This window comes from Bos indicus, chromosome 18, assembly GCF_029378745.1.
Source record: "Bos indicus isolate NIAB-ARS_2022 breed Sahiwal x Tharparkar chromosome 18, NIAB-ARS_B.indTharparkar_mat_pri_1.0, whole genome shotgun sequence".
Classification (NCBI taxonomy): Eukaryota; Metazoa; Chordata; class Mammalia; order Artiodactyla; family Bovidae; genus Bos; species Bos indicus.
In genome coordinates, this window is record NC_091777.1 from 54964356 (window position 1) to 54986946 (window position 22591).

A 22591-nucleotide genomic window follows, 5' to 3' on the forward strand; every position below is an offset into this window, starting at 1 on the left:
TTAAATATCGACCTGAGGACCTCCCTTGTGGTCCGGTGGTTAAGATTCTGCACTTCCAATGCAGGGGGCACGAGTTTGATCCCTGGTTGGGAACTAAGATCCCACATGTGGTGTGGTGTGGCCAAAACAAAAAGAACAAATTAAAAAAACTCAAAATAAGTATCAACCTGAGGGATCCTGATAAAACCAAAGTTAAACTGGGTGCTTCCTCTGCTCAAAACATTCACACAGACCTCCCTGTGTGAGTCCGCCTGCCAATGCAGGGAACACAGGTTTGATCCCTGGCCTGGGAGGATTCCACACATGCCACGGGGAACTTAGCCTTGTGAAACAATGAAGACCTAGCACCACCAAACAAACAAACAACAACGAAACCCCCCTAAAAAAAATTTCACACGGTTTCCATCTCACAAAGAGTAAAAGCCGAAGTCCCGAGAATGGCTCACAAGGCCCCCTGAAATCTAGCCCTCATTCCCCTCCTGGCCTCCCATCCCTCTCCCCTCACACACTCACCCCAGTAACACTGGCCTCCTCAGTGTTTTGAGAATGTAATAACAAGCCTGCTCGTGCCTCAGGGTCTTTGCACTGGCTGTTCCTTCCGCTGAGAACACTGTTCTCCCATGCTCGTTCCCTCAATTCCTCCAGTTCTCTGTTCAAACTTTACCTTCTTTTTCAATGAGACCCACTCCCTCCACCTTCTTTCATACTGAAATTCATGCCTGGACCTACCCCAGCGCACTCTTGGCCCCCTTCCCATGCTCCACGTTTTTGTTGTTTCAAATCATCTTCTAACGCACCACCAGCTGGGTTTATTTTGTTTGTTGTTTGCCATTTGCCTCTCCACATTAAGATATAAGCTCCTCCAAGGCAGCGATCTTAGTTCATTTATGTTCTTTGCTGTATCCCCAATGCCCAGAATAGTGCCTGGCATATAGTGTGACCTCCATAGACAGCCGTTAACTCAAATTCTTTAGCTTGGAAGACCCTCAACTTCCTGCCCCTTGTCTTCATTCGGAGGGGTAACTGAGCACTAAATGATTTTCTCAGCATCCCAGCTGCCATAGTAACCAGGGAATGGGAGGGGAGAAACAGCCAGAAGTCATCCATCCCCTTCAGGTACACAACAGACCCCCCTCAATTATGAAGACCCACAAGCCCACAATAACCCACAGCTCTGCCACCAGCAGCTATCTCAGCTGTAGGAACCACAAGGCCTGGCCCCAGAACCCAGAAACACAAACACCCAGCCCACACAGTCACCCAGCAGAGGAAGCAGAACCAATCACACCGCCCACGCCCACACACCATCATACCCCGCAGCCATTCCCTATGCAGTGGCAAAATCGCACGGAACCAGATGCCAATTAGCACAACACCTCCACCACAGCCTGGGCAACAATGCCAACCTGTGAGACCCCTGCTGTGATTCCATGTAGAGTCTCCTTCCTTACCCCTCACTCTTTATGCCTCCTGGTGTCTCTGTTTATTCAGTCTCTCCCCGGCTCTCTGACTTTCTCTCCGTGTTCTCCTCTCCCCATCTCCATCTCTCAGTGTCGGAGAGACTGAATGGGACAGAATGGAACAGCCAAACTCGACACAATCTAAGCAAAAGGGTCTCAACCATGCAGACATATCTAAACACATGAATGCCCAGGACACAGTGACACCCAAAGATGGACACACAAGACAGTCACGAGGGGGCATACATGCACTTCCACCTTCACCCACTTTCGGTTTCAAGACATTTAAAAGTTTCTGTTGGTTGAAAGAATGGCAGCCCCCACCCCTCAACTTAGGAGTGGGTTGGGAGCTGTCCGTGGTGCTGAAACACTGCAGCCAGGTGGAGTTGTCTCCTGACACATGCTCCTCACAGACATGTAGACAGCTGCTGACACGCTGACAAGGTGTCAGCACACATACACACATACACACACATACACACACCTCTGCCACTCATTCGCTTGCAGACATGCCGTGGTCCCCTGACACCCAGTGACAACGTGCACCAGTTGGCACTCTGACAAGTGTGTCCGCTTGGGACCCAAAAGGAGGAGAAGCCCAACCGGCAGGGGACAGCAAGAGGAACTGGAGCTAGATGAGGGCGGGGCTTCCTGAGGTCAAAGGAAGCAGCTTTAGCAGTACGGGATTAACAGATACACACCATTATATAGAAAATAGATAAGCAACAAGAATTTACTGTATGGCACAGGGAACTATATTCAATATCTTGTTATAACCTATAATGGAAAAGAATCTGAAAAAGAATATATATATGCTGCTGCTGCTAAGTCGCTTCAGTTGTGTCCGACTCTGTGCGACCCCATAGACGGCAGCCCACCAGGCTCCCCCGTCCCAGGCAAGAACACTGGAGTGGGTTGCCATTTCCTTCTCTAATGCATGAAAGTGAAAAGTGAAAGTGAAGTCGCTCAGTCGTGTCCGACTCTTCGAGACCCCATGGACTGCAGCCCACCAGGCTCCTCCGTCCATGGGATTTCCAGGCAAGAGTACTGGAATGGGGTGCCACTGCCTTCTCCAACATATATATATGTCTGAACCACTTAGCTGTACATCTGAAATGATCACAATATTGTAACTCAACTATAATTCAGTTAAAATTGATCATTTTTTAAAAAGGAAACAGCCTTCCTCCCCAGCCTGACATTCTGTCATCCTCACGCCCTCGTTTCCTGGAAACTCCACTTTCCCACCCCTCACAGGCTCTGATTTCACACCCAGTCTCTTTCTCATACTATCTCCCATTCTCTCATGCTGACTGGAACTCTTCTCTCTCTGTAGCATCAGCAGGACTTTCCCTTCCCTGAGTCCGCCTGGGTTCCTCTCAGAGAGAAGAATGTCTCTCGTTACCTCCCGCACTTCTATTCCTTTCAGTCTTCTTCCATCTCAGTCTCCAATCCCTATTTCCCTCTTTTTTCTGGCCTCACCAGGTGACAGGAGGGATCTTAGTTCCCCCACCAGGGATCGAACCTGTGGCCCCTGCACTGGGAGTGCAGAGTCTTAGCCACTGGACCACCAGGGAAATCCCTCTTTCCCCCTCTCCTGATGGGCCTCTGTCACTCAGTTTCCATCTCTCGTGGCATCTGTCTATAAGCCTCTGTCTTTCTGTCTCCTGTCTTCTGTCTCCCTGTCTTTCACCCATCTGGTTGCCTCTCTGTCTCTCTCTTGCATCTCTCCCCTCTACCCCATATCTCTGGGCGTCTCTCTTCCATCTCCCTGTTGATCCTGCCTGGGGTCAGCCCTCCAGCCTGGCTGTTTCTCCAGGCATCTCTAATTAGTGCCTGCCCATCAGAGAAAGGATGTGTTTCCCTGAACGCTAATTAGCCTCCTGCTCTCTGTCTCCTGAAACCACAGCTGGCAGCCTGGGCGGGGGCGGAGGGCAGAGGGTGTCCCAGCCTGGGGAAGCCGTAGGGGCGGGCGGAGGAGAAGCCCTGAGGAAGCCCGCGGCCGCAGGCGAAAAGTTGATTGGAAGCCGTAGACTACAATTCGGACTGGGACAAGCAGAAAGACAACTCCCTCCACGCCCTCTGCCTCGGGTGTGAGAGATGGGGCCTAGAATGGTGCTCTGGGCCCTCAACCCAAGTCAGAACAGAGACAGATGGAAAGGTATGGAGAGTCTGTGACTGAAATATAACCCGAGTCAGAGAGCTGGATCCCGGGGACAGAGATCCAGAGATGACACAAACTCTCCCGAGAACGAGAGATGCAGAGACGCAAAGGGAGAGGTGAAGAGGCAGGGTGAGCAGTGAGCAGCTGAGCTGGGAGGCCGAGCCGCAGAGGCTGGGAGGGGGAGAGGGAGGGGGCGCGGTGGGGGCTCTGCTCGGTGTGGGGAGCGTGGGCGGCGGGAAGAGGGAGACAGACGGGCGTGCGGGGGCGGAAGGGAGCGGGCGGGAGCTGGGATGTGAGGCTGCCGGCACGCGCACCGGGAGACTCGGGCATCTGCGCAAGGGGGTGGCCGGGTGTCTGGGCGTGAGAACAGTCCTGACTCTGCGTCCGTGACTTTGCATGTCTGTATGTGCCCGGTGCGCCTGCTGGTTCTGTCTGTCTGTCTACATACGTACGTAGCCAGCTCCTCTCCGGAGACTCGGTCTCCCACATCCCAGCCCTCCTTTCCCGTGTCTCTTCCTAGGCCCCCAGATTTCTACCTCGACTTTCCCCAAAGCCTCGCCTACATTCCCCCTACCCAAGAGCTCCCCTCCTTCCCCCCGCCCACCTCCTTTAGGCCACGCCCCATCTCCTTAGACCCCGCCCTCTTCCGCTGTCCTCAGCCTTTGCCTCGCGTCCTAGCCACGAAATTAAAAGCCGCTTGCTCCTCAGAAGAAAAGCTATGGCAAAGCTAGACAGCATATTAAAAACCAGAGACATTACTTTGGCTGACAAATGTCTGAATAGTCAAAGCTATGGTTTTTCCAATAGTCATGTACAGAATGCAAGATTTGGACCATAAAGAAGGCTGAGCGCTGAAGAACTGATGCTTTTGAACTGTGGCGTTGGAGAAGACGCTTGAGAATCTCCTGGACTGCAAGGAGATCCAACCAGTCAATCCTAAAGGAAATCAGTCCTGAGTATTCATTGGAAGGACTGATGCTGAAGCTGAAACTCCAGTACTCTGGCCACCTGATGCGAAGAGTCAACTTATTGGAAAAGATCCTGATGCTGGGAAAGATTAAGGGCAGGAGAAGAGGGTGACAGAGGATGAGACGGTTGGATGGCATCATCGACTCAATGGACATGAGTTTGAGCAAACTCCGGGAGATAGTGAAGGACAGGTAAGCCTGACAAGCTGCAGTTCATGGGGTCGCAGAGTCGGACACGACTGAGTGACTGAACAACAACCACTCAGACCCCACCTAGCTCCTTCTCTGTTCCACAGACTCGGCCTCTGCATCGAAAGGGAACTCAGGGCACACTCCTCCATTCTACCGGTTAAGCTCTCCACATCCCTCTCCCCAGGCCCCACCCTAATTCCTCTCGTCTCTCCTCACTTGGCCATTTTTCCTGGTGTCCCACTCTCTTCTCCCCAAACCAGCCCAGTTCGCGCAGGACCCGCCCACATCTCGTCCCAACATCTTGACCCCACTCCTCACTCCAGTCTCCTCCCTTCTCTCCTTCATCCCGCCCCTTTTCTGGACCCTGTACCGCCTCCCCAGGCCTCCCCATTTCCAGGGCTCCATCAAAGCTCCACCCCTTTCTAAGACTGAGTGTGTTAGTTGCTCAGTCGTTTCCGACTCTTTGCGACCCCATGAACTCTAGCCCACCAGGCTCCTCTGTCCATGGGGTTTTCCAGGCAGGAATACTGGAGTGGGTTGCCATTCCCTTCTCCAGGGGATCTTCCTGACTCAGGGATCGAACCCCGGTCTCCCGCATTGCAGGCAGATTCTTTACCATCTGAGCCACCAGGGAAGCCCTTTCCAAAACTACGCCTCTCGGAGATCCTCCCACTCGGAGGCCTCGCCCCTGTTCGGGCAACGCCAACTCTCGACCGCACCTACTTCCAGGCCCCGCCCCCGTTCGGACCACGTCCCGCCCTGGCCCCGCCCCTCTCGCGGGCCCCTTGTCGTCTGTCTCCCTGGTTCCGGCCGGCGGGCTCGCGCGCTCACATGGTCTCGTCGTCGCCGAACTCGAGCTCGCCGCACGCGTCCTCGTAGTGCACGCCGCCGCCGCGCGCCGTGCCGTCCACCGTGCGGTAGGGGAGGCGCACCGTGCCGCGCGCGCCCGAGCTGCGCACGACGCGCACGTCCACGGTGCCCATGCACTCGCTCACGTGCAGCAGGCGGTCCTGGAAGGAGAAGATGCCCGCGTGGTCGTCGTCCAGGATGGTGACGGTGGCCAGCAGCGGCGACACCAGCCGCCCCTTGGGCCGCCCACTGCCGTCGGGCTCGAACATGCCCTGCGCGTCGCCCACGCGCAGGTTCAGCAGCCGCACGAAGAAGTGCTCATCCTCCTCGAAGATGTCGTCGTCGATGATGCCGATCCGCAGCTCCTTCAGCGTCTCGCCCGGCTTGAACACCAGCGTGCCCTCGCTGCGGTGGAGGAGCGGGGAGAGAGAAGGGTGAAGTCGTTCTCAGGGCTGTGGGCCGGGGAGGTGTGGGGGGTGGGGGTTCAGGGTGGGCTTCCTGGAGGAGGGCGCCGCACCACCGGAAGAACTTACAAGTATAATGGTGGACAGACGTGAAACAAACAATACCGAGGGTGAATGAAGGTGGGCTTTTCCCCAACAGGAGATGCCGAGGGAGAACAAAAACCATGGAGGGGTTCCCTCCCACCATGGAACTCATCAGGAGTAGTGGCATTAAACAGGTGATGAAGGTGAGATCGAGGCAGGCTTCACAGGAGAAGGCTTAGTGGGCAGGAGACCTCCCAGCAGAGGGAACAGTACATGCAAAGTCTTAGGGTGGAGAGGGAGGTTGGAGTGTTTCACAGCCACGCTTCTTGAATCTCAGTGTCCACAGGAATTCCCTGGGACATCTTGTGAAAATGCAGATTGTGGTTCAGTAGCTCTGGGGTTTCAAGGCTCTGCATTTCTACTTAGCGCCCAAAGGACCCCAGTGATTTTGCAACATGGACCATACTTGGAGTAACAGGGACATAGGGCCCACAGTTGACATTGTCATACTTCCCATAAAAACCATTCTGTGCTCCCAGATATCCCCAGCAGAAAATCCACAGTCTTTAACTTGACTTCATTCAGTCATTCAACACATGCTTTCAGTGTGGGAACATGGGAACAGCAGTGCTGGGAACACGGGAAGAGCCCCATGGCACAGCCGTATCACAGTGGCACTTACACATCTCGGGATTTAATTACAGTCCGTTCATAATGAGATAGGTAATGAGCATCTGCTGTGTGCCAGGCACTGTTCTTAGTGTTGGAGAAACAGCAGCAAAACCAGATCAGAGAAGAATCTTTGCTCTGGTGGAGCTTCTGTTCCAGGGCAGGAGATGGGTAATAAAACATAAGGTAATAAAACAAAAAGTAAGGTGGTGATGATGCTATGTGGAGAAAATAAAGGAACAAGGGTAGAGAGTGCAGAGAAGGAGCTGTGTGAAAGTGGTCAGGGAAAGCTTGTCTGGGGGCGGGGGTGCCATCTGAGCAGAGACCTGAGGGAGGGAGCCACATGGAGGAGATCTGGGAAAGACTGTTCCTGTAAAGGGAACAGCCAGTGCAAATGTCATGAGGCACCAGTGGGCAGGAGTGCTTGAGGAAGATCAGGGATGCCAGTGTGGCCGCATCCAAAGGAGCAGGGAGGGAGAGAGTGGGAGATGGGGTGACCGAGGGAACAGGGGAAGATGTCATGGGGCCTTGGTGAGCCACGGTGAAGACTTTGGCTTTTACTCCAGTGAGAGGAGAGCCATGGAGGCCTCCGAGGAGAGGAAGGACATCAACTGGCTTAGGTTTAAAAGAGTGTCGGCTGTGTAAGTTTCTAAAGCACAAGCAAGATGCTCTATAATGGGCTGGGGGAGGGAACAAGGCCAAGACATTCATCAGGGTGAAACTTGGGCGGGACAGTGATGACTCTGGGGTGTTAACGAAAGTCAAAAATCTGTCATTTACCCCTCCCTTCCTCTATGGGGGAGGTAGAGAGACCCCAGGGTTCTGGCAGGGGTAGAACTGTATGACAAGACCTGGATGGAGGGAATAAGAGCTTCCCGTGGCTGCCGCCCTCAGCTCAGAGGGCGCTGTCCACGGTGGCTAAGGCAGGCCAACCTGCTCCAAGCTGCCTGTGCCAGCTGTGTGGTCTTGGGCAGTTAGGACTCAGCAGCCTTCTGAGCCTCGGTTTCCTCATCTGTAAAATGGATTTAATAACCCTGTCTTCCTCGTGGCAGTGTTACAAGGATTGAGTTAATACAGGGGAACTGGACATTGTCCGTAAAGGGACACGTGGGCATCATGTGCCTTCTGGCATGATGCCCTGAGGACAGCTGGATTCCTGCCAAAGTGCATCACGTGAATCTAATCATGAGGAAACATCAGACGAAGCCACACTGAAGATTGTTCGAGTACGTGGCCTATCGTTTTCCAAAGTGTCAGAGTGGGACTTCCCTGGAGGTCCAGGAGTTAAGACTCGATGCTTCCAGTGCAGGGGGCGTGGGTTCGGTCCCTGGTTGGGGAACTAAGATCCCACATGCCATGTGGCACAGCCAAAAGAGAAATTCAGACCAAAGTGTTGGCGTCACCAAAGTCACGGAAAGACCGAGGGAGTGATCCAGATTGAAGAAGGCGAAAGAGACACGACAACCAAATATGCCAAGTGGTTTCTGGATCAGATGGGAAGAGAGGGAGGGAGTGAAAACACAGCTATAAAGGGTGAGACAAGGGCGACTGGGGACAGGCAAGCGTGGACTGTAGATTGGGTCGTCATACTGATGCAATCTTAAACGTCCTGCGTGTGATCACTGGGTTGGGATGATGTGGGAGTATGTCATCATTCTTAGGAGATGCATGCCTCTGTTGATGGGTGAATGGTCATGCTGTCTGACCCTCACTCTAATAAAGTGCCACCGTTATTTTTTTTTTTCAAAAACAAATTTATGGTTACCAAAGGGGAAAGGTGGGGGGTGGGTGGAGGGATAAATTAGGAATTTGGGATCAACGTAGACACACTACTATATATAAAAGAGATAATCAACAAGGACCTACTGTATAGCCCAGGGAACTCAATATTCTGTAATCACTTACATGGGAAAAGAATCTGAAAGAGAATGGATATACACATATGTATAACTGAGTCACTTTGCTGTACAGCCACAACTAACACAACACTGTAAATCAACTATACTCATATCTATAAACTAAAAATTTAAAAAGTAAAGTAGCACCTCAAAACATCTATTATATATTGAAGAGCATGAATGCCCACAGGACAAAATAGGCACAATTGGTGAATATCTGTGTGGAGGTTATATGAAGGTTCTCCAGGCTATGTATTTGCAGTCCTTCTGTAGGTGTGAAATTTTTCAAAATAAAAAGCCAGGGAGAAAAAGAACATGGGGATTTTAGAAACCAGGTTTCAGAATCATAGAAGGCTAGGTTCCCAGGACTCATATTCCAACACTGGATGCACAAAATCTGAGAAGATGAACAATCTTAGAACCATCAGATTAGAGATGGGCTGGGGTCCAGATTAGAATACTAAAACCTTGGAATTCTGGAATCTTAAAACCTTCGACCCTTAGTGTGTTAGGATTATAGAGGCTTAAATCTCAGAATCTTGGAAGAGCTGTGTCATTTGGGGGTCATAGAGGTCATTTTTAATTTGGAGAAACTAAAACCCCACAGAACCACCCTTAGCCTAGTGATGCCTGCAGGCAAGTCAGAAAAAGGTATCCTTTCTTCAAGACACTCTTTCCATGAATCTGGAACTGTCATCATAGACACAGAACTCTACAATGTCCACTATGTGAATAGCACTTCCTTAGACATGTTGCTCTTTTGCAGTGTACAACCTCAACAACTGTACATGACAGTCCTACCTGCCCAGACTGAGGCAGGAACTTACCCAAGGAACAGGGGGCAGGGCTAAGCTGGGGCTGGAACTTCGGTGTCCTCCTCCCAGTCCTAGACCTAAGCTGCCTTGATAAGTGATGCCAGGCCTGTGAATATCAACTGGGTTGGGAGAGTAGAGACATATGGAAAGGTGTCAATTCTTCCTAGCTCTGGCTCCACCACTGAGCAGCATTTACTCCTTCACTTCAAACATCTCCTTCCCAAGGTCATTTGCAGGTGAGAAGGCAGCCTCTGATCCCAGCAAGTGATACCTGTACTCACTTCCTTTTGCAAAGGCTTGGGGTTTTGATGAGGGTGATGCAGACCAGAGGTGCAGGAGGAGTGGAAGGATGAAGAGGTGGACTGACGGCAAGCCCTCACATGGTGAATGTCTGTTCTTCAGTTGAAGGAGGCTAGAGATGTGGGATGAGGGGAAGGATGAAGGGAGGAGGTCAGGGGCGGCCAAAGGGGTCCCATGCTACGGGAAGACAGAATAAAGATATGTGAACAGTTCAGTTTCAACTTAGTAAGTGAAACCTATGAGAAGATCAGCCATCAACACTCTCCTGTATCCTGCTGTATTTTTTCTTCACTCTTCTCACCACTCTCTGACATTTTAATACATTGAATGTATACTTTCTAATGACATGTCTTTCCCAAGAGAGTGTCAGCTGTGTTAGAGCAGGCAGGGATTTCTACATCTTTCATTTATTGATGGTCTCCATTGCCCAGGTTCATTTCTGGCACAGAAAAGACATGTGGTACATGTTATTATTACAGAAAACCATGGGAGCTGGGCTGGAGGAAGCACAAGCTGGAATCAAGATTGCTGGGAGAAATATCAATAACCTCAGATACTCAGATGACACCACCCTTATGGCAGAAAGTGAAGAAGAACTAAAGAGCCTCTTGATGAAAGTGGAAGAGGAGAGTGAAAAAGTTGGCTTAAAACTCAACATTCAGAAAACTAAGATCATGGCATCTGGCCCCATCACTTTATGGCAAATAGATGGGGAAACAGTGGAAACAGTGAGAAACTTTATTTTTTTGGACTCCAAAATCACTGCAGATGGTGACTGCAGCCATGAAATTAAAAGACGCTTGCTCCCTGGAAAAAAAGTTATGACCAACCTAGACAGCATATTAAAAAGCAGAGAAATTACTTTGCCAACAAAGGTCCATCTAGTCAAAGGTATTGTTTTTCCAGTAGTCATGTATGGATGTGAGAGTTGGACTATAAAGAAAGCTGAGCACCAAAGAATTGATGCTTTTGAACTGTGGTGTTGGAGAAGACTCTTGAGAGTCCCTTGGACTGCAAGGAGATCCAACCAGTCAGTCCTAAAGGAAATCAACCCTAAATATTGATTGGAAGGATTGATACTGAAGCTGAAGCTCCAATACTTTGGCCACCTGATGGGAAGAACCAACTCATTGGAAAAGACCCTGATGCTGGGAAAGATTGAGGGAGGAAGAAGAAGGGGATGACAGAAGATGAGATGGTTGGATGGCATCACCGACTCAATGGACATGAGTTTGAGTAAACTCCGGGGGTTGGTGATGGACAGTGAGGCCTGACGTGCTACAGTCCATGGGGTCACAGAGTCGGACGTGACTGAGCGACTGAACCGAACTGAATGGGAGACTTGTACATCAGTTAACAAAACATACTGTAAACCTATAATTCTTGAAAGAGTGTGGTATAGACAGATCTATTGCACAAATACATAAAGAATTTTGTGGTCCCATGAGGACACAGAAGTTAACTACCTTGTTTACTCTTGTCTGTTGAACCCTTAAAAAAATCTGGATGGCAGATGAATAAAAAGGCCCTACTGTATAGCATAGGGAACTATATTCAGTGTCCTGTGATAACCGTAATGGAAAAGCATATGAAAAAGAATACATATATGGATAACTCAGTCACTTTTCTATACAGCAGAAATGAACACAATATTGTAAATCTACATTTCAACAAAAAATTTTTTAAAAACCTCTGGTGCCTAGTAAGTGCACAGTAGGAATAGCTGGCTAAGGTCACAGTTCTGCTCAAAGAGGGGTGAGGAGAGGGACTGACAGTGAGACATGGGAGGGTTCAGAAGGCGGGTGGCTTTACGGTGGAACCAAAGATGCAGAGGCAATGCGGACACCATCTCTCTTCTCTTGACCCCACTTTGTTTTCCCCCACAGCACTTGCCATCACCTGATATTTTTGTATGCTTCATAGTTTATAACTTTATCACAGCTTAAGGGTAGGGACCTTAGCCGTCTTGTTCACCGAGGTACACCCCTGGCACATGTAGTAGGTGATCGATAAACATTTTTAGGACTTCCCTGGTCGTGCGGTGGGTAAGAATGCACCTGCCAAGGCCAGGGACATGAGTTTCATCCCTCCAAGAAGATTCCACACGCCCCGGAGCAGCCAAGCCTACGCGCCACAACTCCTGAGCCTTCGAGCTGCAAGTACTGAACCCTGAGCTCCTGGGGCCCGTTCTCCACAAGAGAAGCCACCGCAATGAGAAGCCCGCACACCGCAACCAAGAGTAGCTCTTGCGCACCGCAACTAGAGAAAGTGCCTGCAAAAGCAACAAAGACCAAGTGCAGCCAAAAAAAAAAAACATTAATTTTTTTACTTTAATAGTGGTGTGGTGGGTGGGGCACTGGTTCTACCAGGTCATGATGGTAGAAACACATCATGGAGCTATACTAAGGAACACAGAGCAGGGTCAAGCACAAGGCACAGGTGTATCATGGACCTGGGAGCAGCAGCCTGCGGTCAGTGGACAGCCACGCTGTCCGTCTTGTCCAGCAGCCTGTGCCAAATGTCTAGAATAGTACCTGGTACAAAGTAGACTCTCAGGAATGAATGAATCCAGCAAGTCTGCCCATCGCAAAGTAAGGATGGGCACCAGACGCAGCCAGGAGACGGAGGAGCCTGGAGGCTGCTGGACGGCGGAGCCTGGAGGCTGCTGGACGGCGGAGCCTGTGACCGGCGGACCGCCAGCCCTCCCTGCCCACCGGCCCCCAGGAGACCCACCTGTACTCGTAGTCCGAGCCGGCCTTGGCGGAGCCGTCCTCCGTGCGGTAGTCCACGTAGAAGGTGCTGTTGCCCTCGCCGCCCTGGCAGGTGACCGACAACAGCACGGAGCCGCAGTTCTCCAGGCAGTGGTAGAGGCTGGGCTCGAAGAAGATGCGGCTGGCGCCGTCGTCCTCGTCCTCGCCCGGGCCGTCGGCCGGGGTGGCCCTGCGCGAGGCGTCCACCGCGTGTCGCCGCAGCACGTTGCCCGCGCCGGTCATCAGCCGCGTGGCCTGGATGCGGTAGAAGGCGCGGCTCTTCTGCTGGTGGAGCAGCGCGTAGTAGTTGGCGATGCCCACCAGCTGCTCCAGCTCCTTGTCAGGGTGCTTCTGCTTCAAGTCCTTGAGGATCTGGATGACCTCGCGGCGGCTGGCGTCCAGCTCGCGGGCCTCGGCGGGGCCCGGGCCCAGGCCGCCCACCTCGCCCGGAGCCTCGGCGCCCACGAACGTGCCGTCCAGCTCGATGCTCTTGGGGGGGTCGCCCTCGGCGCCGATGATGATGCCGCTGCGCGGGTCGGTGCGGTAGCGCTTGTACACGTACTTGTAGAAGAGCAGCCGCTTGTCGGCCATCCAGGCGAACACCACGCACACCGGGAAGAAGACGAGGGTCAGCAGCGCCTCCCACACCTGCGGGCGGCCGCGCAGGTCAGGACCGCCGCCCCGGCAGGGGGCGCGCTCGCGGCCCGCCCGCCGCCGCCCTCCCCAGCGCCGGGTCCCTGCCCTTACCCGAGTTCCCTCTTCTCAGTCTCTCCCCATCCGGCCTTCTTGCTGTCTCTGCCTCCTCCCTCTGTCTCGCTCCTGTCTCTCTTCATCTCAGCCTCTCCCCGTTTCTCTGTGTCTCTGTCTCTCCCTCCATCTATATCTCTCCCCTCTGTCTCTCCCTCTCTCTGGCTCTCGTCTCTGCTTCTCCCTGCCTTTCCCCATCTTTCTGGCTAGGTTGGTCCTTATCTCTTTTTCTCCCTGCCTCCAGTCTCATTCTCTATGTCGGCTGGCTTGTTGTTTGTTTGTTTAAGCTGTAAAGGTATTTATTTATTTATAACTAATATTTATTTATTTATTTGGCTGCACTGGGTCTTAGCTGCAACATGCGGGATCTAGTTCCCTGACCAGGGATCAAACCCACGCCACCTGCACTGCAGACAAAGCCCCGCGTCTTAGCCATTGGACGGCTAGAGAAGTCCTTAATGTCAGTTGGTTTTCTATCTTTCCTCCTCTCTTCCTTTCTGGTGGCCCCTGTCTCCTTGTCTCCATTGTCTTTTATATCTTTTTTAGATACCTACCTCTCTTTCCTATGAGATTCTTCTCTGTCCCCCCTGCCTTCTCTCTTTATGTCTTTATGTCTCTCCTTCCCTCACCCTTTTTGTCTCTCCTTTGGTCGCATCCATCCATCCATCCACTGTTTGTCATGCTGCTCAAGTGCAAAGAACACAGACATCCTCAGCCACCACCACGTCAGGGACACGCCCCACCCTGTGGTCCCAGCCCCTGTCCGGGGGCAGAGCTGGTCTCTCTCCATCTTTTTTCTCCCACCTCATTGCCCCTCCGCCCCTTCTCACCCGAGATGCCTCCACTTCTCCAAACTCCAACCATCACCCAGGGTCTGCTCTCTGCTCACGTCCCCAAACTCCCCTATTCCTTTCCTCCAACTCCTCCCCACCCCCTCCACCAGTAAATACAGCCTTTGCCAGATTCTCCTTCCTTAGGATTTGTTTGGCCCTTAGGGATTGGACTCTGACTCTAAAAGAGGCACAAGTTTGGCTCATCGTCTGACAGCCTCATAAAGCAAGTTCTCATGTTTACATGCTACCTCCCCAGAGAGACAGGGCAAGGCTGAGTTTAGACCCCGGTTCTAGAAGAGGGATGCCTGGCCCAGGCTCTTATGTGTAAAATGAGCGCATGCCAAGACTGAATGAGCTCATGCACTCCTAGCACTAAGCCTTGTCAGTTACTGATACGTGGAAGATACAGAAAATGTGAAATTAATGGGATCGTTATTACTAGTGGGCTTCCCAGGTGACTCGGTGGTAAAGAATCCGCCTGACAATGCAGGAGACCTGGGTTCGATCCCTAGCTCAGGAAGATCCCCTGGAGGAGGCCATGGCAACCCACCCCAGTATTCTTGCCTGGAGAATCCCATGGACAGAGGAGCCTGGCCGGCTACAATCCATAGGGTCACAAAGACGCAGACACGACTGAGCCCACGTGCACTATTACTACGTTTATACTGCTGTCACCATGTTACTATTGTCTTGAGCTCTGTGCACTCTGGGGGTCAGTCTGCCCATGGTCTGGCAGAAGGCACATACAGGAAACATCCACCAATACCTGACAGCTCTCCTTGAAATATTCATGTAAAGATGCATATGCCACCTTTCTCATTAAAGATAAAGAAGAAAAGATTAAAGAGCATTTACAAATCGGATGGCCCCAGAGGTATCTTTAAAATGAGCCTGGTAAGGAAAATATCTTTAAGCTCTCATTTCACAGCCCCTTGTCGCTGTGTTTACTGCTGGTTCAGAGAAAAAGTAGGACTTGGAAATAGTACAACCACACAAAGCCACCGGCAGCCTTGTGAAAAGAAACTGAATTTTCCACGCAAGCTGTAAAATGAACTCTTGCCTTGCACTCATTGAACTGGCCAGTGTCTATGCTGTGGGCGATTCTCTCTTAATCAGAAGCAAGATCTCCAACACCTGAGATCTGCTTTCTTCCCTGCAGGTAAACAAGGTGATTCTAATAGATTCACATCTGCCTTCGAGGGCACCCACTGGTGGCGCAGGGGCTAAGACTGCACTCCCAATGCAGAGGGGTCTGGGTTCAATTCCAGTTCAAGGAACTAGAGCCCATATGCCACAACTAAGAGTTCGCATGCTGTGACTAAAGATCCCGAGTGCTGCAGTCAAATTAATTAATTAAAAAAAAAGAGGACCTCGCTAAAATCAGAAATGAAAAAAGAGGACCTCATTTAAAGAAGAAGTGCTTCCCTGGTGGTAAAGAATCTGCCTGCCAATGTAGGAGACATGGGTTCGATCCCTGGTCCAGGAAGATCCCACATGCCTCGAGGCGACTAAGCCCATGCACCACAACTGTTGAATCTGTGCTCTAGAGCCTGTGCTCTGCAACGAGAAGCCACTGCATTGAGAAGCCCACCCACTGCAACTAGAGAGTAGCCCCCACTTCTGTGCAATTAAAGAAAAGCCCTTGCAGCAATGAAGACCCAGTGCAGCCATCACAGAAAACTATTTAAAAGAAGAAGAACCAATGGACTAGTCCAATCCCTTCCATAGTTCAGATGTGTAAACTGAGACCCAGAAGGTATGGGCTTTGCCTGAGGTCACACAGCACTTCCGGAGAAAACCCTGAGCCAGACCCATCTCCTCCCTGCCCCCGTTCAAAGCATCTAGGAGGGACTGGCATCATCTTGATCTCATGCCCATTCTTTCAGTTATTTCGTGAAAGCATTCCAGAAGTCTGGTCTCCATGTCACTCCAGAAGGGATCCTCCAGAACCACTTCTATACCCAGACCTGTGGCATTTCACACTGTTTTCCCTGTGATGAGCCAGCTCCTTCTCAGGAGAAACCTCCCCCCTCCCAATCCCACCTCCTCCCCACAGTGTCTAAAATCTATTTCACAGTTTTGGTGTAAATCCTTGTCACGGACCACTTGGACAACCCAAGTCAGGATAGCGTCCTTTTTAAAATAGTGCCTGAGACCGTGTGAAGCATCATCTGTACTTTTCACCTTGGCAGCCAGGAAACTCAGCACTGCAGTCAGGAGTCATAGGAACTGTCTCCCTTCCTCCCTCATCCCTGTCTTCCAGTGCTCCACCTCCCTCTTTTCCTCACTGTGGTTTCTTCCTTCCTTCTGCCTAGATAACATCTGCAAAGAATTTTTTTACCTCTAACTTTAGATCTTTCCTGGAAAGAAACTATAGCTGGCAAAACTTGACAGATATGTCTAAGTAGATTATACACTTGTATAAAGGAATCCTGGGTAGCCTCAAATAAATTATGCATGTGTGTGAGAGAATTAAGCCAGGCCCATGAATAAATTATGCAAATGTAGGCGGCAATCGTGGGGCTGTGGGAAATAAATTAGGCGAATGTTTTAAAGGAGACTAAGCAATAGGCCCGTTAAGACACTGGATAAATGAGAGGCAAGTGATTATGTGAATGCGAGAGTAAATTATGCAGCTGTGGTTCTAAATTTTTTCCCACTATTGGAATAAATTATGCAAAGTGGTCTTTTCAGTGGGCTGGGTTTATGCCTAGGTTGGACTCGATATGGGTGTGAATTACAGTGAAGTGGTATAAATCATCTCAACGTCAGCAATCAATTATTAATAATGAATGAACTATGCAAACCACGACTGCATATCTGGCAAATACAAAGCTAGATTATGCAGATGCAAAGTCCACGGGCAAACTATGCAAATTGCACCAAGTGACTCAAATCAGTTAGCACTGTCAGAAAACACGGGGCTAGATGCTGCAACTGTAAAATGAATTATGCAAATGGGGGATGTCTAATTGAAAAAGTGGAAATAAATTATGCAAAAGGCAGGGAGTATAGGGAAACACGTGACCATACCTGGCAAATACCTGACTAGACTGTCATATGCCTTACACGGATCACTAGGACTCTGTTAGCACACACGGCACCCTTGTGAGAGTTCAAAGATGCCATTTCCAGATGGGCATATTACAAAATGGCATCTGGTTCTGCATGGATGAGCTCTTTCCAGAGTTTGCAATGCCATCCAGACCTGGCTTGGGGAATACCCACCAGACTCCAGCCCCAATTTGCCCTCTCTGGCCCTATGCCTTTGTGCAGTGCACGACCTGGACAACCATACCCGGCGGCCCTCTCAGATGTGAGCATGCGTTTCTGCAAACACAGGCATTGACTCTCCGAGCTCAGGAGGCCACCCCTCTGGATTGTGCAGACATACATGCACCCAGGAGATGTCTGTGCATCCTTGCTCACCTGGACCACACCTGGGGAAAAGACAGCCAGGATGAGATAAAGCCAGACGTAGGCGAAGATGCTCCAAGAGGCGGTGACAAAGAAGACCCTCAGGTGCTTGATCTTGCGGCTCTCGCCAGCCGGGATGACATAGATGCACACGGCAATGACCACAAACATGTTGAAGGCAGCGCTGCCCACGATGGTGCCTGGGCCCAGCTCACCCGCCTGGAAGTTGTGGCCGCAGACCTCAATGACGGACAGCAAGATCTCCGGGGCTGAGGAGCCGAGGGCCATGAGGGTGAGGTTGGACACTGTCTCGTTCCAGATGCGGACAGTGCCCACGCTGGTCTCGCCATTGGCCTTGGTGATGGTGATCTCCTTCTCCTTGGACGTGATGACCTCGATGGAGGCCATGAAGCGGTCGGCAATGATGGACACACCCAGGAACATGTAGACCATGGCCACAAAGTAGACCACGGCCCGGGCTGCTTTGTCCCCCAGCGACGGGTCATCGGGCTCCCAGACGGGCAGCAGGACCCCTGGCTGGCAGCGGTTGGAGCCCTGGCAGCCCCCTGTACTGCTGGCATCACTGTCATTGGCTGGGGGAGGTGGCAGGGACGGGGTCGGGGTGGCCGCCCCTGAGCATGGCGGAGTCCCCAGGAGGAGTGCAAACCCCACCAAGGCCAGGGGAGCCATGGAGGGGGCACGGTCCTGTGGGGGAGGAGGAGGAAGTCTGGATGAGGGGAGCAAACCCCTCCTCCCTCTAGCTCAGGAGTCAGGGCTTGTTGCAGGCAGAGAATGGGGGAGAAGCTGGGGACTAACAGAGGGAGGAGAGAGACCAGGAGAGACAGAGAGACAGAGATTCAGAGACAGGGACACAAAGAGGCACTCTCTCTGTGCTAGGCAGAGACCAAGAAAGGCATAGAAAGATAAAGGCATCATGCACTGCTGATGGACATGTAGCCTCTATGAGAAACTACATCACGTATCCCAGGACTCAGCAATTCGACTCCCGGGAATGTACCCAGGGAAATAAGTCAAGTGTTCAACGAAAGACCCATACACAAGTGTTTACAGCTGCTTCATTGATAATAAAGCTTGAAGCAAGCTGGATGCCTATTGGTAAGAACACAGAGAAGTACAGGGCAGAAGACGCACGTGGTGGAATATTATATAGCACTGAAAAGGGAGTGGACAACTGATACACCCAACATCACAGACGCATCTCACAGACATACCATGGAAGAGTGAAGCCAGGCACAGAAGGACGCAGAATGAATAAGTCTGTGGGTGAGGCAAGGTACTGGGGGGCCCTCAACTCATTCGGTGATTCCTGTGTTTCCCAGTTTGGTGTTCGGAGGGCTCCTGCTTGGGATTTGGGCTGTATAGGTGCTTCTTTGTTTTTCCTGTCTCAGGTAGGGCTGGGGAGGGGCTGCTGGCGGATCTCTCACTCACATTCTGCCCCGCAATGCTAGCACGTGTCTCTCTGCAGTTTACCTGGGCTTCTGGGAAGTGGGAGATTCCTTAGAAGTTGTGATGTTGTGGCCCCCAGGTTGGGTTTTTTGCCCCATTTGTGGGTGGGGTCATTCCTTATCTTCCCGCCTCTGGTCCTGGGCTTGAGTGGCTATGTCTGTGTGTCTCGGTGTCCTCTAAAAATGCAAATCATTTCACATCCTTCTATCTGATCAGAACCGCACCCCCCCCCCGCCCCCCATGGCTCTGGTCTCACTCCAAACACCGAAGTCCCTTCCCTGGTTCATAAGGTCTCACACAATCTGGTCCCCTCATTCTCTTTCTGGTCTCATTTCTCTCCCTCTTTCCCTCCCTCACTTGGCCTCAGCCACTCTGCCTCTTCCCTGCTCTTTGGACAAGTTCTTGCCTCAGGGCCTTTGCACCTGCTGTTCCTCCTTCCTGGGACACTCTTCCCAGCATATCCTCTCCCTCTCCTCCTTCAGCTCCCCACTAAGAGGTCACTTTCCCTGACCACTCTGTTCGAAATGACACCCTCCCAACTTTGGGGAGTCCCCAGCCATCTCACGGATGAGCCGACCAAGGCTCAGATAGGCTTAGTAACTTGTCCAGTGACCGCCAGCAGCCATTCTGTGGCTCCCAGTTTCTCTCTCCAAGAGTGGTCCTGACTTCCAACTCCCCCGCCCCACCCTTGTGTTGCCATGGTAACCCAGTAGCCTATAAAACAGGCCTCAGAAAGGAAGGGAGGGGTCCTCAGGGCCGCCTGCTCCCTGACCCCTATCCTGGCCACCAGCCTCAGTTCTCACATAACATCCATTTCTGTCTGAAAAAGTTCTCAGAGTCTAGCCCACAGCCTGCCCCCAACGCACACCGGTGTCCTCACGACTGAGAACTGGGGGAGGGAGGCAGAATGTTGGCAGAACTTCCCAGAGAAGGAGTGAGTGTGTGTGTGTGTGTGTGTGTGTGTGTGTAGGCGGGGTAGAGGGGTGATTCTTAAAGGGCCACCGCACAATTACCCCCTCAGCAAGGCCCCTAATGATACGTCTAATTAGCAGCCCCCTAATTAGCAATGACTTGGGCATAATTACAAACCCACCAGGATCCAAAGCAAAGACTCACGCTCTCTCCTCCCTCCCTCCTCATCAGCCCCTAGCTTTCAGGAGAACCCAGGGCCACCTGGGAGTCAAGAATTCATCCATAGCATCTCACCCCCTCATTCAGGGAAGGGCCACGGCCTGGGAAGTTCTGCCTCGCATCCAACCACCTGTCCCTCCCGCCTCGGTCCTCAGGGGAAACCAGGGTCAGCCAATGGGTGTTCTGACATCCGCCCTCCTTGCCCCGAAGCTGGGCAAAGCAGCCTGGTTCAGTGGCTTTTTCTCCTGCAACACCTGGCTTCCTCTCCCTGCAGCCTTTGGAGAGGAGCGGTCAGGGAGAGAAAGCACTGGATAAACACTTGTGTGATAAGCCACCAAGAGGTCGGAGCCCTGTTACTGGGGACAGCTGGGCTGCTTCTGCTTGAGACTCCTGCCTCTGCCTCTCTCGTTTCCCCAGCTGCCCTGAAACCTAAGCTGGGTATCCAGGGGCAAAAGGATCAGGTGGAGGCCAGGGTGGGACTCCGGAGGGCAGATGGCGGGCATCGTCTGTCCCTGGGGCCGTCCCTCCCCTCCCTCCTGGGCTGGTGGCCAGCTGGGTCAGTAGGGAGCGCCCCAGTTCTGCCTTGCCCCCATCTGGGGGCCTCAGAGACCTCATCTGTAGGGTGGGGACTGCAAGCTTGAGCGGGGTGGGGCAGTCAGGCTGGCAGGCCAAGTAGGACCCCCTCTAGTCGGTAAGCAGCGGGTGGTGGTCCCGAACCGCGCTCAGGGCAGGGGCAGGGGGTGCCTGCTGCCTGCCCCTCGGTGGGGACACGGCCTTCTAAACACGCCCGCTTCCCGCCCCTGCGTGAGCCAGGTCCCCCCACCCCGCCCCTGCATACGGTGTCCCCGCCGGGGGACCCCACGCAGACACACGCAGTGTTGGTGTTCAGGCTGTGTGATAGATACATCCATTGGTAAACTGACACCCGGAGGGGCTTGGTCAAGTCGCGAAGCTTCAAGTCGTGGGCAGGACAGAGGCCCGGGGCTCCTAACCTGTGCTCGATTTAACCCACCCAGAGCCCCTCATGGGCACTCACTTGAGGGCCTCACCCCATCACAGTGTGGGCTACAGGCTCAGCCCCACACCTCTCATCTCCCCCACCTCCTCTGGGGCCCCCCTTCCCAATAGGAAAGAAGAGGATGTATCCTCAAGACTCAGAAGGGCCCTTTCCAGAGCCCCCAAGGGGCAGCAGAGAAGCTTCTGAGCTCCACCCCCCCCCCCCCGGAAGACAGGTCTGGGGCTGGCACACTGGAGAGGGATGGAGGCAAGACTGTAGGGAGGACTGGCCTGGTCCTCCTAGGACCTATTATTGCTCTGCCTGGAGCAGTGAAAGGGGCTCAGTAATCGTCCAAAGAATGAATGAGTCATGAAATGGACAGACGGCAAGAGGTACGGAAGTGAGACGGCAGGAGGGACGGGGTCCAGTCAATATGAAGAGGAATGGGAGGGTAGACTGAAGACAGGACCGATTCGGTCTCCACTACGGAGGCCACCGTTAGGCTGCGAGAATGCCTCAGGATGCCAGAAATCAGGCAGGGGCGAGCAGAGGAGCTCTGTGCTCAGGGGAGGGATGGGCGGGTGCCAGCGGGGAGGATGGGGCGGGGGAGCTTGGCTGAGGAAGGGAGCGGAGTTTGGGGGACTCCGTGCCTCCGGGCGAGCCCACTCTGAGGCGGTGGCGGGGGGGGTGGGGGGGGAGGTGGGGGGGAGGTGGGAGATCTTCTTCCTCCAGGTCTCCCCTGGCCAGGGGCGGAGACAAAGGTGTGTAGGAGGCAGAGTTAGCCAGGGAGAGGAAGAGGGGAGGAAAGAGAGAGGAACAGGGAGCAGGTGCCTGGAGACAGAGATGGAGATGAGAGAGGAAGGGGAGAGACAGGAAGACCCACGCGGAGATGGAGAGAGACAGAGACCCAGGAAGGCTGAGAGCGTAGAGAGACAAGAGACCCAGGGAAACACACAGATGGCGAAAGAGGAAGGCAGGGAGAGAGACCCAGGACTGAAACAGAAAGCTGGACCAGACCCAGGCACGGAGAGAGTGAGACGGAGGGAGTCAGGGACTCAGAGAGACAGGCAGACTCGGCGGGACCGAGACCTCTGAGAGGTGTGGAGGCACAGGAAGGCGAGACCCAGACACAGGAGGGCGGGGGCGGCGGCGGAGAACGCGAGGGGCGGAGGGCTGCCCCAGACGGGGCGGGGGTGTTCGCACCCACTCAGTGCCCAGGAGGCACCCCCTCCCCAGCCCGCCACGCTCCCCGAAGCGCAGGAGGGGCTGAGGATGTTGGCTGCTGGTGGTGGCCCCCGACTCCGCGTTCGGGCCCTGGTACCCGCAATCCAGGATATGCAGCCCCCTACTCTCCATAACGGAGCCCAGGGAAAAGCGGCTCCTCGAACGCCCCCCTCCACCCGCCTGGGGTAGCTCATCCTTCCCCCCAGCTCGCCCTCCCCTCAC

At 52.9% G+C, this 22591-nt stretch overlaps 1 protein-coding gene across 2 annotated transcripts in view; it reads right to left on the bottom strand.

The window, feature by feature from the left end:
- The window catches only part of SLC8A2 (solute carrier family 8 member A2), a 34866-nt gene that overhangs the window by 12069 nt on the left and 206 nt on the right, over positions 1-22591 (bottom strand). For both annotated transcript variants that reach the window (XM_019979469.2, XM_070771347.1), the window contains exons 2-4: positions 17563-18255; positions 12537-13201; positions 5616-6038 (exon numbers count right to left, since the gene is read on the bottom strand). In XM_019979469.2, coding sequence (XP_019835028.2) covers positions 5616-6038; positions 12537-13201; positions 17563-18240 — 1766 coding nt within the window. In that variant the 5' untranslated portion in view covers positions 18241-18255. The remainder of the gene's footprint in view (positions 1-5615; positions 6039-12536; positions 13202-17562; positions 18256-22591) is intronic.